Below are 14,225 nucleotides of genomic sequence, written 5' to 3' on the forward strand. Positions count from 1 at the left end.
AATCGCTGTGAAACGGGCTGCATTTAGCAGGAATGTAGCCTCGTCTTTTAAAGGAACCTCGTCCTGTGAGGTGTCTCACGGAACATTAGGCAGAGGCTAAGCCTTCAATTTCATCCCCTTCTGAATTGGTACAATCTCAGCCCCCCGGGGGTGGGGAGAGATAAGGTCAGCCTGCAGTCTGACTCCTGTTAGTGGCCACTGTTGGGAACTGGGTTTTGTGAACATCAGGCTCAGCTGTGCTGCTTTCTACAGTTGAAGAGTTTGCCTACACGGCTCAAACACGTAGAATGGACACTTTGGCCCCCCCGATAGCTCAGCTGGTTAAGACAGTGAGTAGGTGAGGCCTACGGACCAGGAAGGTTCCAGGCCCGACTCCCGGTCTGTGCTGAGTTGGGGTGGTGCAGCACTCCCAGAGTGAGAGCAAATTGCGTTCCAGATCACCACCCAGCCAGATCACCACCCAGCCAGATCACCACCCAATCAGATCACCACCCAGCCAGATCACCACCCAATCAGATCACCACCCAGCCAGATCACCACCCAATCAGATCACCACCCAGTCAGATCACCACCCAGCCAGATCACCACCCAGCCAGATCACCACCCAGCCAGATCACCACCCAGCCAGATCACCACCCAATCAGATCACCACCCAGCCAGATCACCACCCAATCAGATCACCACCCAGCCAGATCACCACCCAATCAGATCACCACCCAGTCAGATCACCACCCAGCCAGATCACCACCCAGCCAGATCACCACCCAGCCAGATCACCACCCAACCAGATCACCACCCAGCCAGATCATCACCCAACCAGATCACCACCCAATCAGATCACCACCCAGCCAGATCACCACCCAATCAGATCACCACCCAGCCAGATCACCACCCAGCCAGATCACCACCCAACCAGATCACCACCCAATCAGATCACCACCCAACCAGATCACCACCCAGCCAGATCACCACCCAGCCAGATCACCACCCAATCAGATCACCACCCAGCCAGATCACCACCCAGCCAGATCACCACCCAGCCAGATCACCACCCAACCAGATCACCACCCAGCCAGATCATCACCCAACCAGATCACCACCCAATCAGATCACCACCCAGCCAGATCACCACCCAGTCAGATCACCACCCAACCAGATCACCACCCAATCAGATCACCACCCAGCCAGATCACCACCCAGCCAGATCACCACCCAGCCAGATCACCACCCAATCAGATCACCACCCAACCAGATCACCACCCAACCAGATCACCACCCAGCCAGATCACCACCCAATCAGATCACCACCCAGCCAGATCACCACCCAGCCAGATCACCACCCAATCAGATCACCACCCAGCCAGTCCTGCTGCGATGGGTGTCGGGCGAGAGGTTGAGGCTCGGCTCTGATGCCTTTCAGAAGTGAACAGTCTGTAAGCCTCCACGTGAGGTGTGGCTGCTCGGGCTAGGAGTGGGGGAGGGCTGGGTGGGGTCAGCACCCGCGGAACATTCCCCGAGCAAGAATCAGCACCGTTAGTAAAACATGGAGGGCGAGGGAGAGAATGATCGAAGAGGCTGAACAAGAGGTAATTGCTGCTTTACCTGCTCCTCGGTGTCTGAGCTGACATCAGCAATCAGGTGTAGATCGAGCTCACTGGGGCCTGAGTGAGAAGAGAGAAGGAAGAATTAGACAAAGCTTCCTATTAACTGTCTTTAGACACCTGCAGAGCCACAATATTCAACAATATATCCCCAGAGGTTTGTGTTTCCAAACCATCTCCTGCCTCAAAGTCAGGGTGGGAAATAAACTCACAGCACAGGCTAAACACGGGGCAGTCGAGCTTCGACTGGTCTTCGGGGTTCAAAGGGTTTTGTTAACTCTGTGTGTCTGCTAGTTTTAATTTGTGTTAACTTCCTGTTGGCACTTCTTTGAACCCTTTAAATCTGTGGTTTTGTGAGAGCCAAGAATTTAACACAAAGGTGTTAACCAGGGCGCTAAAAATAGCAGACAGAGGGAATGAATGATGAAAGTTTGAGTTGGAAATATTTGGAGCTGTTAGTCCCGTGTCCAGGACTGTGATCATGTGGATCTGCTGAGGTTTCTAGTGTAAACCAAGCAGGTGCATCAGCCCAGGGGCACGAGGCCAGCTGAAGAGAACCTGCTGAGACAAATAACTCAGCACAGGCAGGCGATCAAACCTGACACCTCGTTTGCCTGGCTGAGCTGAGCATCATAGAATCACACAGCACAGAAGGAGGCCACTTGGCCCATTGTGTCTGTGCCGGCTCTCTGAAAAGAGCTATGCAATTAGTCCCACTCCCCCCTGCTCTTTCCCCAGAGCCCTGCAAATGTTTTCTTTTCAACTATTTCTCCAATTCCCTTTTGAAAGTTATTATTGAATCTGCTTCCACCGCCCTTTCAGGCAGCGCACTCCAGATTAGAAAGAAATTTCCCCTCATCTCCCCTCTGGTTCTTTTGCCAATTATCTTAAATCCGTGTCCTCTGGTTACCGACTCCCCTGGGGAGAGCCAGCCTGAGAACCGGTCAAACTCATCCCGATTGTAACCGGTCAATTCAACTACCTGTCCTGGAATTCCAAACTGCTCGGCACTGTCTGGTCACAGCTGCATTGTCTGGTCATTGCTGCACTGCCTGGTCACGCTCAGCCCCGTCTAGGCACTGCTCAGCCCTGTCTGGTCACTGCTCGGCCCTGTCTGGTACAGTTGGCAGAGGCTGCCCGCTGCTACTCACCTGCCACTGGCTGTTTCGTCAGGAAGAGTTTGCCATCCACTGTTGCTCTGATATCACCAAACACCTCCTCTTCATCCCTGTCTGCATCAAACTGTGGGAGAAAGAGGACACACTGTAGTCAAACACTCGTCACTGTCAGTCCCTCGTGACAGCGTCAGAGAAAGCAATCTAGGGCAAGTCAAGCAGCCGGATAAATGTCTGTTTGGGAACAGGGCTGGGAGTTACAGCGGGCGAGATGATTAGATACTCCACGGGGTGAGCTCCACAGTTCAACGATAGAGGTAACGGTAAAAGAATATTCTGAGGTTCTGCCTTAGAAACCCTCGGGAATCAGGAAGTATCAAAAACAAAAACAAAAGAGAATCCTGGGAACACTCAGCAGGTCAGTCGGCATCTGTGGAGAGTGCAGAGAAATTCATATTTCAGGTGTGGATCCTTAATCACAATCAGTACCGAGGGAGCGCTGCCCTGTCGGAGGGTCAGTACTGAGGGAGCGCTGCCCTGTCGGAGGGGCAGTACTGAGGGAGCGCTGCCGTGTCGGAGGGTCAGTACTGAGGGAGCGCTGCCCTGTCGGAGGGGCAGTACTGAGGGAGCGCTGCCCTGTCGGAGGGGCAGTACTGAGGGAGTGCTGCACTGTCGGAGGGGCAGTACTGAGGGAGTGCTGCACTGTCGGAGGGGCAGTACTGAGGGAGCGCTGCCCTGTCGGAGGGGCAGTACTGAGGGAGTGCTGCACTGTCGGAGGGGCAGTACTGAGGGAGTGCTGCACTGTCGGAGGGTCAGTACTGAGGGAGTGCTGCACTGTCGGAGGGTCAGTACTGAGGGAGCGCCGCACTGTCGAGGGTCAGTACTGAGGGAGCGCCGCACTGTCGGAGGGTCAGTACTGAGGGAGCGCCGCACTGTCGAGGGTCAGTACTGAGGGAGCGCCGCGCTGTCGGAGGGTCAGTACTGAGGGAGCGCCGCCCTGTCGGAGGGTCAGTACTGAGGGAGCGCCGCGCTGTCGGAGGGTCAGTACTGAGGGAGCGCCGCACTATCGGAGGGTCAGTACTGAGGGAGCGCCGCACTGTCGGAGGGTCAGTACTGAGGGAGGGTCGCCCTGTCGGAGGGTCAGTACTGAGGGAGCGCTGCACTGTCGGAGGGTCAGTACTGAGGGAGGGTCGCCCTGTCGGAGGGTCAGTACTGAGGGAGCGCTGCACTGTCACAGTGGCTGCCTTTTGGGTCGAGATGTTAAACTGAGGTCTCGGATGCTGGGTGTAAAAAGTCCCTCGGCACCAGTTTAAGGAAGAGGAGGGGAACTTTCCCGGTGTCCTGGCCAATATTGACCCCTCAACCAACATCGCCAAAGACAGATTTATTGGCCGTTCATTCATTTGCTGTTTGTGGGAGCTTGTTTTGTGCAAATTGGCTACAAAACTGTGACTACACTTCAAAATTAACTTTCGGACATCGTAGGACATTAAAGGTGCAATATAAAGGCAAGGTCTTTTTATTTCTGGAGCCAGTAGTTTCCAGATTAAATGGATGGCCTGGAATCCACGATGGAACCGATTGTACAGGGACGGCAGCAGGAGTGGGACTGATGCACCAAGTGTCCTTTTCTCATTCCGTGGCTCCCTCTGTTCTAATGCTTCCATCAGTTGCACATCATCTGAACCCCTAGAATCCTCCCCAGACACTAAACCACTCCCATAAACCATTGGACCCCAAAATCATCCTGGTATCTGACATTTTCCATTATTCCCATAAATGCTTATCTTGCTTCCTCCCCCCGACATGCCCCCCTCCCCCCCGACATGCCCCCCTCCCCCCCGACATGCCCCCCTCCCCCCCGTATCCCCCCCCCCCCCGTATCCCCCACTCCCCCGTATCCCCCACCCCCTCCTGAAGGTGCTGACGCTCACTGGGATACAGTTCCGCAGGACTCACCCGCCCTCCAACACATTAAACAAGTGGCCACTCCTCATCTATGAGCCTTGGCAGTGAGTGTCGGCAGGGTATTTAACCATCGGTGGGAGGTGCTGTGTTTTGGTAGGGGGAGTAAGGAGGTCACATTCTCCTTGGAAAATAAGAGTCTAAATGTGTCAGAGGTCGCAAAGGGATCTAGGGATCCGGAGTCGCAAGTACAGGCACAATGGGCTGAATGGCCTCTTTCTGTGCCATAAGATTCTATGATTAAAAGTATCGACGCAGGTTAATAAGGCCATAAAAAATGCAATCAAAGCACTGGGGTTAATTTCTAGAGGGATAGAATTGAAAAGCAGAGAAGTTATGTTAAACTTGTATAGAACTTTGGTTAGATCACACTTGGAATATTGTGAACAGTTCCAGTCTCCATATTATAAAAAGGATATCAAGGCACTGGGGAAGGTGCAAAAAAAATTTACACAGATGTTACCAGAATTGAGAGGTTATAACAATCAGGAAAGGCTGAACAGGCTGGGGCTCTTTTCTCTAGAAAAGAGAAGGCTGAGGGGTGACCTGATATAGATTTTTAAAATTATGAAGGGGTTCGATAGGGTGGACGTAGAGAAGATGTTTCCACTGGTGGGGAGACCAAAACTAGAGGCCATAAATATAAAATAATCACTAATAAATCCAATGGGGAATTCAGGAGAAACTTCTTTACCCAGAGAGTGGTGAGAATGTGGAACTCGCTCCCACAAGGAGTAGTTGAGGTGAATAGTATAGATACATTTAAGGGGAAGCTGGATAAACACATGAGGGAGAAAGGAATAGAAGGATATGCTGATAGGGTGAGATGAAGTCGGGTGGGAGGAGGCTCGTGTGGAGCATAAACACCGGGATAGACCAGTTGGGCCGAATGGCCTGTTTCTGTGCAGTAAATTCTATGTAATTCTAAGCATTACACTCGAAGCCAATCTTATCCTCATGTGACATACACAAAGGTTCAGATTTCCCCAGTCAATCACAGTTTAGCCATCAGGAGCAGGAGATCAGGCCGATTATCCATCATCACAGCCCAGGTCACTCAGGCTAATTGGGAAATTGTGGGGCTGAATCAGCTAATTTGTGATTAAACTGGATAATGTGTTTCTGTGAGGCTCAGTATCACTCTCACTGATCCACGCGCTCCCTCGGCCACTGGAAGCCTCCCAGTTTAAAGAGGCTTTTAAAAAAGGGGCAAAGAAGAGCAGCTCAGAAAGACTGCGTTCAGACAGCAATTTAAACAAAGTGAGAGAACGCCCACGACATCATCTCTCCAGTGTCTGGCGAGATCCCATTGGCTCCTTTCAGCAGTAAGTGAGGTCTCTGATCCTTTTGTGTTGGCGGAGAGTGTGAGAGCTGCCTCTCCAAGTGAATCATCAACACCCCCATCGAGTGTGGAGTTTGTCTGCTCCAGCTGCCGATCACTAGGTCCTTGTGACCCAACCAACTGAAAGGAAACTTCTTATTATCCCCAGCACAAAGAGGCAAAGACCCCATTTTTATCCTTTTTTTTGCCATCTATCAACAGTCACATCCTTAAACAGTCTGGTACTTTCATCCACTGCAGGATTACCCTCCTGATTACAGATGGGAAATGTCGAAGACCGGGGGGGGGGGGGCGGGTTTATATCGCAGGACAGTGACTGACTTCGCCAGTGATACTGGGTAAATCCTGTTGGTTATCTGCAAGTTTATTCTTGTGGCGACAAGAAAAGTCAATCATCAAAGACTCCCAGGGCAGGAACAGGATGGGTTAGATACAGAGTAAAGCTCCCTCTACACTGTCCCATCAAACACTCCCAGGGCAGGAACAGGATGGGTTAGATACAGAGTAAAGCTCCCTCTACACTGTCCCATCAAACACTCCCAGGGCAGGAACAGGATGGGTTAGATACAGAGTAAAGCTCCCTCGACACTGTCCCATCAAACACTCCCAGGGCAGGTACAGCACGGGTTAGATACAGAGTAAAGCTCCCTCTACACTGTCCCATCAAACACTCCCAGGGCAGGAACAGGATGGGTTAGATACAGAGTAAAGCTCCCTCTACACTGTCCCATCAAACACTCCCGGAGGGAGGGGGAGATGGAGACCCTGAGGTGTGACAGTCACCATGTGACAGCTGGGCCTCCTGCTGAATGAGGAGGGGTTGGGCATTCTGCAAAGAGCAAGGTGGAGGAGGGGCCTGTCCCCAGTTGCCGTGGTTACTGAGTTGATAAAGGAAGCCTTCATCGACATGACGCTGGGAGGACGCTTGTCACAGATCTTACTGTGCGCCTCACTTGATGTTGATTCAGATCGATGGTCCTTCCAGCCCCGCTTCTGCTGTCAGTTGTCAACTAGAAACCTCTGTGAGGTCCCCTCTCAATCACCTTCTTTCAAAGATGAAAAGCCAAACGTTTTCCAGTCTTTCTTTGTAACTGATGGTGATCAGTCTGGTGGCTCTTCCTTACACGGCATCAAGTAATTGAAAGCCTCTTTCCGTAAACTTGAGCTCATCCAAAACTCTGCTGCCCCGTTTCCAAACTCGCACCAAGTCCCGTTCACCCATCACCCCCTGCGCTCGCTGACCCACATTGGCTCCCGGTCCGGCATCGCCTCGATTTTAAAATTCTCATCCTTGTGTTCAAATCCCTCCATGGCCCTCGCCCCTCCCTATCTCTGTAACCTCCTCCAGCCCTACAACCCTCCGAGATCTCTGCGCTCCTCCAATTCTTGCCTCATGTGCATCCCTGATTTTAATCGCTCCACCATTGGCGGCCGTGCCTTCAGCTGCCTCGGCCCTAAGCTCTGGAATTCTCTCCCTAAACCTCTCCGCCTCTTTATACTTCTCTGTCTCCTCCTTTAAGATGCTCCTTAAAACCTATCTATTTGACCAAGGTTTTGGTCACCTGTCCTGATATCTCCTTATATGGCGTCAAATTGTGTCTGATAATCGCTCCTGTGAAGCACCTTGGGACGTTTCACCATGTTAAAGGTGCTATATAAATGCAAGTTATTGTTGTTGCATCCGATTTGGAGCAGCGTTTAGGTCTTAAGACAGACCTGGGCTTTATGGAGATTCTGTTCCTCTTTCCTCCACTGGGACTCCATTTAACATTTCCCCAAAGCAAAGTTGAGATTGGCAACACAAACACAAGTGCCACAGGCTCCACGTGCTTGAGTTGAGATTCTAACTGTTCATGTTGTTGCTGCTGCTCGGTCTCAGTGTGTGTGTTGGGAACTCCTGACGAGTATCTTGTGGAAACAAACTGCACAGGAAATACTCCCTTTCCTCAATCATTGTTACCCAGCGACCAGACACTCCGACAGCACTTAAATTAACAGCAAAGATGTTTCATAAACTGCGCAGCAAGAAGGCGGCATGCAGCTTTCGAAATGTCACTGCAGTTGGCTAAGTTATCCAATCTCATTGGCTAATTATCCCAGCAGGGAGTTGCTGGGAAAATGATCCCAACACATCACTTGGCTGCTAAGTGTCCCCTCAGCACAATGAGAATACAGGCGGAGAACGTCCCACCCACAGCTCCCAGCAGAGATTTCAGGTTTTTTGCTTTAGTTTTTGCATTTTCTTCCCTTCACCTCCCAAAGGCGATGACTCATCGCAGCCCTTGCACAAGTGGCCATTCATTGTGAGCTGAGTGTGAACCGTGAGCTGTTTGTGAACAGTGAGAGGTGGTCGGTTATAAAGAATAATGAAAGAACCTGCATTTATAGAGCACCTTTCACAACCTCAGGACATCCCAAAGCGCTTTACGATCAATGAAGTATTTTTGAAGTGGGGCCGAATGGCCTCCTCCTGTTCCTATGATCTGATAGAGGTGTTTAAAAATATGAAAGGATGGGACAGAGAAGATAGAAACAGACTATTTCCATTGAGGGGACATGGATATAAGATCAAATGTAAGGGATTTAGGTCAGAGCAGGAGAAACTTTATTACACAGAGAGTTGTGTGGCTGTGGAATGTACGAACAGAGTTAGTGATTGAAGCAGATATTGAAGAATAGGTTAGAAAGGTGGTTACAGGAGGTGGGGATATAGGTGGACACATGGGATCAGGATGCTGCTCATGTGGGGGATAAATAACAACACAGACTGGATGGGCTGAATGGCTGTTTCCGTGTTGTAATTTCTCTGTAAATCTCTCCCCGACCCCTGAGTGCAGTTGACCTGAAACCTCCAAAGTATCAGTCCAGGATGTACAGAGGCTATTCCCGCGATGCCTTAAGTTTGTGTGCGGAGGATACACGGGTTGAAGCTGCGCGGTGTGATATTAACCAGCGTGTTATCACGTGCCGCTGTGCATGATCTGAACGATGGCCGAAACTGTCGCCTTTGTTAATTCCGCCGACGGTGACGTTCCAACCCAACTGGGGTGGACTGAGGCCTCGCTCCTCCCCTGATGGAAAACAGAGTGGGACGGAAACTGAGTTCATGGAGCAGGTCAGAAATAAATACTCACTAATGAGGGAATCTAACCCTCGAGAACGTCAAGGCGCTAACACAGGGAAGTGGTGACAGGGGCTGGAGGCAGCTATGAATGTTTCAGGAGATGTTTCTCTCGCTGTGGTGCCCATAACAACATAAGAAATAGGAGCAGGAGTAGGCCATACGGCCCCTCGAGCCTGCGCCACCGTTCAATAAGATCATGGCTGATCTTCAACCTCAACTCCACTTTACCATCCAATCCCCATATCCCTTGATTCCCTTAGTGTCCAAAAATCAATCCATCTCAGTTTTGAATATACTCAACGACTGAATATCCACAGCCCTCTGGGGTAGAGAATTCCAAAGATTCACAACCCTCTGAGTGAAGAAATTCCTCCTCATCTCAGTCCTAAATGGCCGACCCCTTATCCTGAGACTATGCCCCCCAATTCTAGACACTCCAGCCGGGGAAACAGCCTCTCAGCATCTACCCTGTCGAGCCCCCTCAGAATCTTATATGTTTCAATGAGATCACCTCTCATTCTTATCAACTCCAGAGAGTATCGGCCCATTCTACTCAACCTCTCCTCATTGGACAACCCTCTCATCCCAGGCATCAATCTAGTGAACCTTCGTTGCACCCCCTCTAAGGCATGTGTATCCTTCCTTAGGTAAGGAGACCGAAACTGTACACAGTAGTCCAGCTGAGTTGTGTATAATTCATCAGCTGGAGCAGGTTTATTGACCTTTACCAGCTCCCACTGCACTGTGCACTGGACTCCAGGTCTAACCGTTTAGAAGAGTTGAACATTCTTCCTACTTTACAACAGTGTCTACTCTTCAAAGTACTTCACTGGATAAATACCTGAAATGGAAAAATTTGCAGGGCTACGGGGAAAGAGCAGGGGAGTGGGACTAATTGGTAGCTCTTTCAAAGAGCTGGCACAGACACGATGGGCCAAATAGCCTCCTTCTGTGCTGTATCATTCTTTGGGATGTCCTGAGGTCGTGACAGGCGCTATAGAAATGCAAGTCTTTCTTCTTTCTGTTCTCTTCCTGTAACTAGTTTGGAAGCCATAAAGAAAGAAAGATTTGCATTTATATAGCGCCTTTCATGACCTCAGGACGTCCCAAAGCGCTTTACAGCCAATGAAGTAATTTTGAAGTGTAGTCACTGTTATTATGTAGGAAACACGGCAGCCAATTTGCGCACAGCAAGATCCCACAAACAGCAATGTGATAATGATCAAATAATCTGGTTTTTTTCAGAATCTCTGTAGAGATTATTTAGCCATCCCTGTAGTGTTACCTACCAGACTGCACTTGGTACAGTCCGCTCAGTGTGAATGCAAAGGTACAGGGATCTCTGTCACCATGGTTACCTGTTTAAGGTCACGAATGGGGAAATATAGATTTGTTGGGCAGCTGAGATTTTGAGATCATTAACAGCTCAGCCCAAAGGTGGTGCTGGTTTCCTTGAGGTACCTCACTCGAGATGCAACTATTTGCACAGGAGCCTTGACCGTGAGTGTTTACAGGCAATTTGACCATGAGGGCCATCTCACTTCATTAACCCTGTAATGTTCCTTAAAGCAGGGGGTGACAGACTGAGGGGTGAATCAACACCAGGTGTCTGTCCCGTTACTCACTCCACCATCAGAAGAGCTACCAGCGTTATGGTTATTACAACTACTGGTAACCTCTAGTTATTTTTCTAGTTATGTTGGACTAGAGGGACTTCAGTTCCGTGGAGGGACCAGAGAAGCTGGGATTGTTCTCCTTAGAGCAGAGAAGGTTAAGGGGAGATTTAATCTTTCCTAGCACAAAAGAAGATGGTAGTGGTTGTTGGAGACCAATCATCTCAGCCCCAGGACATTGCTGCAGGAGTTCCTCAGGGCAGTGTCCTAGGCCCAACCATCTTCAGCTGCTTCATCAATGACCTTCCCTGCATCATAAGGTCAGAAATGGGGATGTTCGCTGATGATTGCACAGTGTTCAGTTCCATTCGCAACCCCTCAGATAATGAAGCAGTCCGAGCCCGCACACAGCAAGACCTGGACAACATCCAGGCTTGGGCTCATAAGTGGCAAGTAACATTCACGCCAGATAAGTGCCAGGCAATGACCATCTCCAACAAGAGAGAGTCTAACCACCTCCCCTTGACATTCAACGGCATTACCATCGCCAAATCCCCCACCATCAACATCCTGGGGGTCACCATTGACCAGAAACTTAACTGGCCCAGCCATATAAATACTGTGGCTACGAGAGCAGGTCAGAGGCTGGGTATTCTGCGGCGAGTGACTCACCTCCTGACTCCCCAAAGCCTTTCCACCATCTACAAGGCACAAGTCAGGAGTGTGATGGAATACTCTCCACTTGCCTGGATGAGTGCAGCTCCAACAACACTCAAGAAGCTCGACACCATCCAAAACAAAGCAGCCCGCTTGATTGGCACCCCATCCACCACCCTAAACATTCACTCCCTTCACCACCGGCACACAGTGGCTGCAGTGTGTACCATCCACAGGATGCACTGCAGCAACTCGCCAAGGCTTCTTCGACAGCACCTCCCAAACCCGCGACCTCCACCACCTAGAAGGACAAGAGCAGCAGGCACATGGGAACAACACCACCTGCACGTTCCCCTCCAAGTCACACACCATCCCGACTTGGAAATATATCGCCGTTCCTTCATCGTCGCTGGGTCAAAATCCTGGAACTCCCTTCCTAACAAAACTGTGGGAGAACCTTCACCACACGGACTGCAGCGGTTCAAGGAAGCGGCTCACCACCACCTTCTCGAGGACAATTAGGGATGGGCAATAAATGCCAGCCTCGCCAGTGATGCCCACATCCCATGAACGAATAAGAAAAAATAGAGATGTTCAGAATTATGAGGGGTTTTGATAGAGTAAATAAGGAGAAACTGTTTCCACTGACAGGTGGGTCGGTAACCAAAGGACACAGATTTAAAGTAATTGGCAAAAGAATCAGAGGGGGAGATGAGGAGAAATTGTTTTACGCAGCGAGTTGTTCTGATCTGGAATGTGCTGCCAGATTCAATAATAACTTTCAAAAGGGAATTGGATAAATACTTGAAAAGGAAACATTTGCAGGGCTTTGGGGAAAGGGCAGGGGATGTGGGACTATTGGATACCTTTTTCAAAGAGCCGGCACAGGTACGATGGGCCGAATGGCCTCCTTCTGTGCTGTAAGATTGGATGATAGTTTTCACCAGCACCTTGACCCAACTTACCGTTACTATCAGGCTTTTTTCTTGGTAATATTGGACCAATGACACCGCGTTTTGCTTGAAGGTGACGAGACGCCTGTTAATGGCTTTGGGGTTGTTGTCAGGGCGTCCTTGTTCTGCCCGTTTCTCCAGCCTCTCCCTCAGTCTAGAGTTGGCGCAGGCCAGAAATATCACCAAATCTGGGTCGCAGATCTGAGGGGAGATGTTCCAAAAAATTAGGATCAAACATTTGATTCTTTTCGAAACATGTTAATTTCAATTTTCCTGTTAAAATTTATATCCATCTATATTTTTAGCCTTATTGTTTCCTGTTCTCTGCCTGTATCTGTAGCACTGTAGCGTGACTCTGGTCCAGCAGTGACCAATCAGAATACAATCAACTTCACTCACTTGGTTGCACTCTCACCTTTGACTCGGGAGGAAATCAAAAATTGGCGACCCATTTCCTTGCTAAATGTCGACTACAAGATTCTGTCTCGCCAACACGCTCAAGTCTGCTCTGGAGCGGGTGATCCACCCAGATCAGACCTGTACTGTACCCGGCAGGAAGATCTCTGACAGCCTTGTGCTGCTCAGGGATACGATCGCCCACGTGCAGGACAGGGGGGGTGAACACCTGCCTTATCAGCCTGGACCAGGAGAAGGCCTTTGACAGAATATCCCACACGTACATGATGGATGTGCTCTCCAAAATGGGGTTTGGGGAGGGAACCCGGGTTTGGATCCGACTGGCCTATGTGGACATCCGTAGCACAGTCCTGATCAACGGGTGGGAGTCAGACAGCTTTCCGATCAGATCTGGAGTCAGGCAGGGCTGTCCTCTCTCTGCGGTCTTGTTCATTTGTTGTATTGAGGCGTTTGCCACGTCCATCAGGAAGGACCCAGGCACCAGAGGGTCAGTACTGAGGGAGCACTGCACTGTCGGAGGGTCAGTACTGAGGGAGCGCTGCACTGTCGGAGGGACAGTACTGAGGGAGTGCTGCACTGTCGGAGGGTCAGCACTGAGGGAGCGCTGCACTGTCAGAGGGACAGTACTGAGGGAGCGCTGCACTGTCGGAGGGTCATTACTGAGGGAGTGCTGCACTGTCGGAGGGTCAGTACTGAGGGAGCGCTGCATTGTCGGAGGGTCAGCACTGAGGGAGTGCTGCACTGTCGGAGGGTCAGCACGGAGGGAGTGCTGCACTGTCGGAGGGTCAGCACTGAGGGAGCGCTGCACTGTCAGAGGGACAGTACTGAGGGAGCGCTGCACTGTCGGAGAGTCAGTATTGAGGGAGTGCTGCACTGTCGGAGGGTCAGTACTGAGGGAGCACTGCACTGTCGGAGGGTCAGTACTGAGGGAGCGCTGCACTGTCGGAGGGACAGTACTGAGGGAGTGCTGCACTGTCGGAGGGTCAGCACTGAGGGAGCGCTGCACTGTCAGAGGGACAGTACTGAGGGAGCGCTGCACTGTCGGAGGGTCATTACTGAGGGAGTGCTGCACTGTCGGAGGGTCAGTACTGAGGGAGCGCTGCATTGTCGGAGGGTCAGCACTGAGGGAGTGCTGCACTGTCGGAGGGTCAGTACTGAGGGAGCGCTGCATTGTCGGAGGGTCAGTACTGAGGGAGCGCTGCACTGTCAGAGGGACAGTACTGAGGGAGCGCTGCACTGTCGGAGAGTCAGTATTGAGGGAGTGCTGCACTGTCGGAGGGTCAGTACTGAGGGAGTGCTGCACTGTCGGAGGGTCAGTACTGAGGGAGCGCTGCACTGTCGGAGGGTCAGTACTGAGGGAGCGCTGCACTGTCGGAGGGACAGCACTGAGGGAGTGCTGCACTGTCGGAGGGTCAGTACTGAGGGAGCGCTGCACTGT

General features: G+C 51.0%; 1 protein-coding gene across 1 annotated transcript in view; it reads right to left on the bottom strand.

The window, feature by feature from the left end:
- LOC137304267 (adenylate kinase isoenzyme 5-like) overlaps positions 1 to 14,225 on the bottom strand; it is a 52,410-nt gene that overhangs the window by 23,397 nt on the left and 14,788 nt on the right. The window contains exons 6-8 of the mRNA XM_067972816.1: positions 12,383 to 12,571; positions 2,753 to 2,843; positions 1,603 to 1,661 (exon numbers count right to left, since the gene is read on the bottom strand). Coding sequence (XP_067828917.1) covers positions 1,603 to 1,661; positions 2,753 to 2,843; positions 12,383 to 12,571 — 339 coding nt within the window. The remainder of the gene's footprint in view (positions 1 to 1,602; positions 1,662 to 2,752; positions 2,844 to 12,382; positions 12,572 to 14,225) is intronic.

This window comes from Heptranchias perlo, chromosome 37, assembly GCF_035084215.1.
Source record: "Heptranchias perlo isolate sHepPer1 chromosome 37, sHepPer1.hap1, whole genome shotgun sequence".
Classification (NCBI taxonomy): domain Eukaryota; kingdom Metazoa; phylum Chordata; class Chondrichthyes; order Hexanchiformes; family Hexanchidae; genus Heptranchias; species Heptranchias perlo.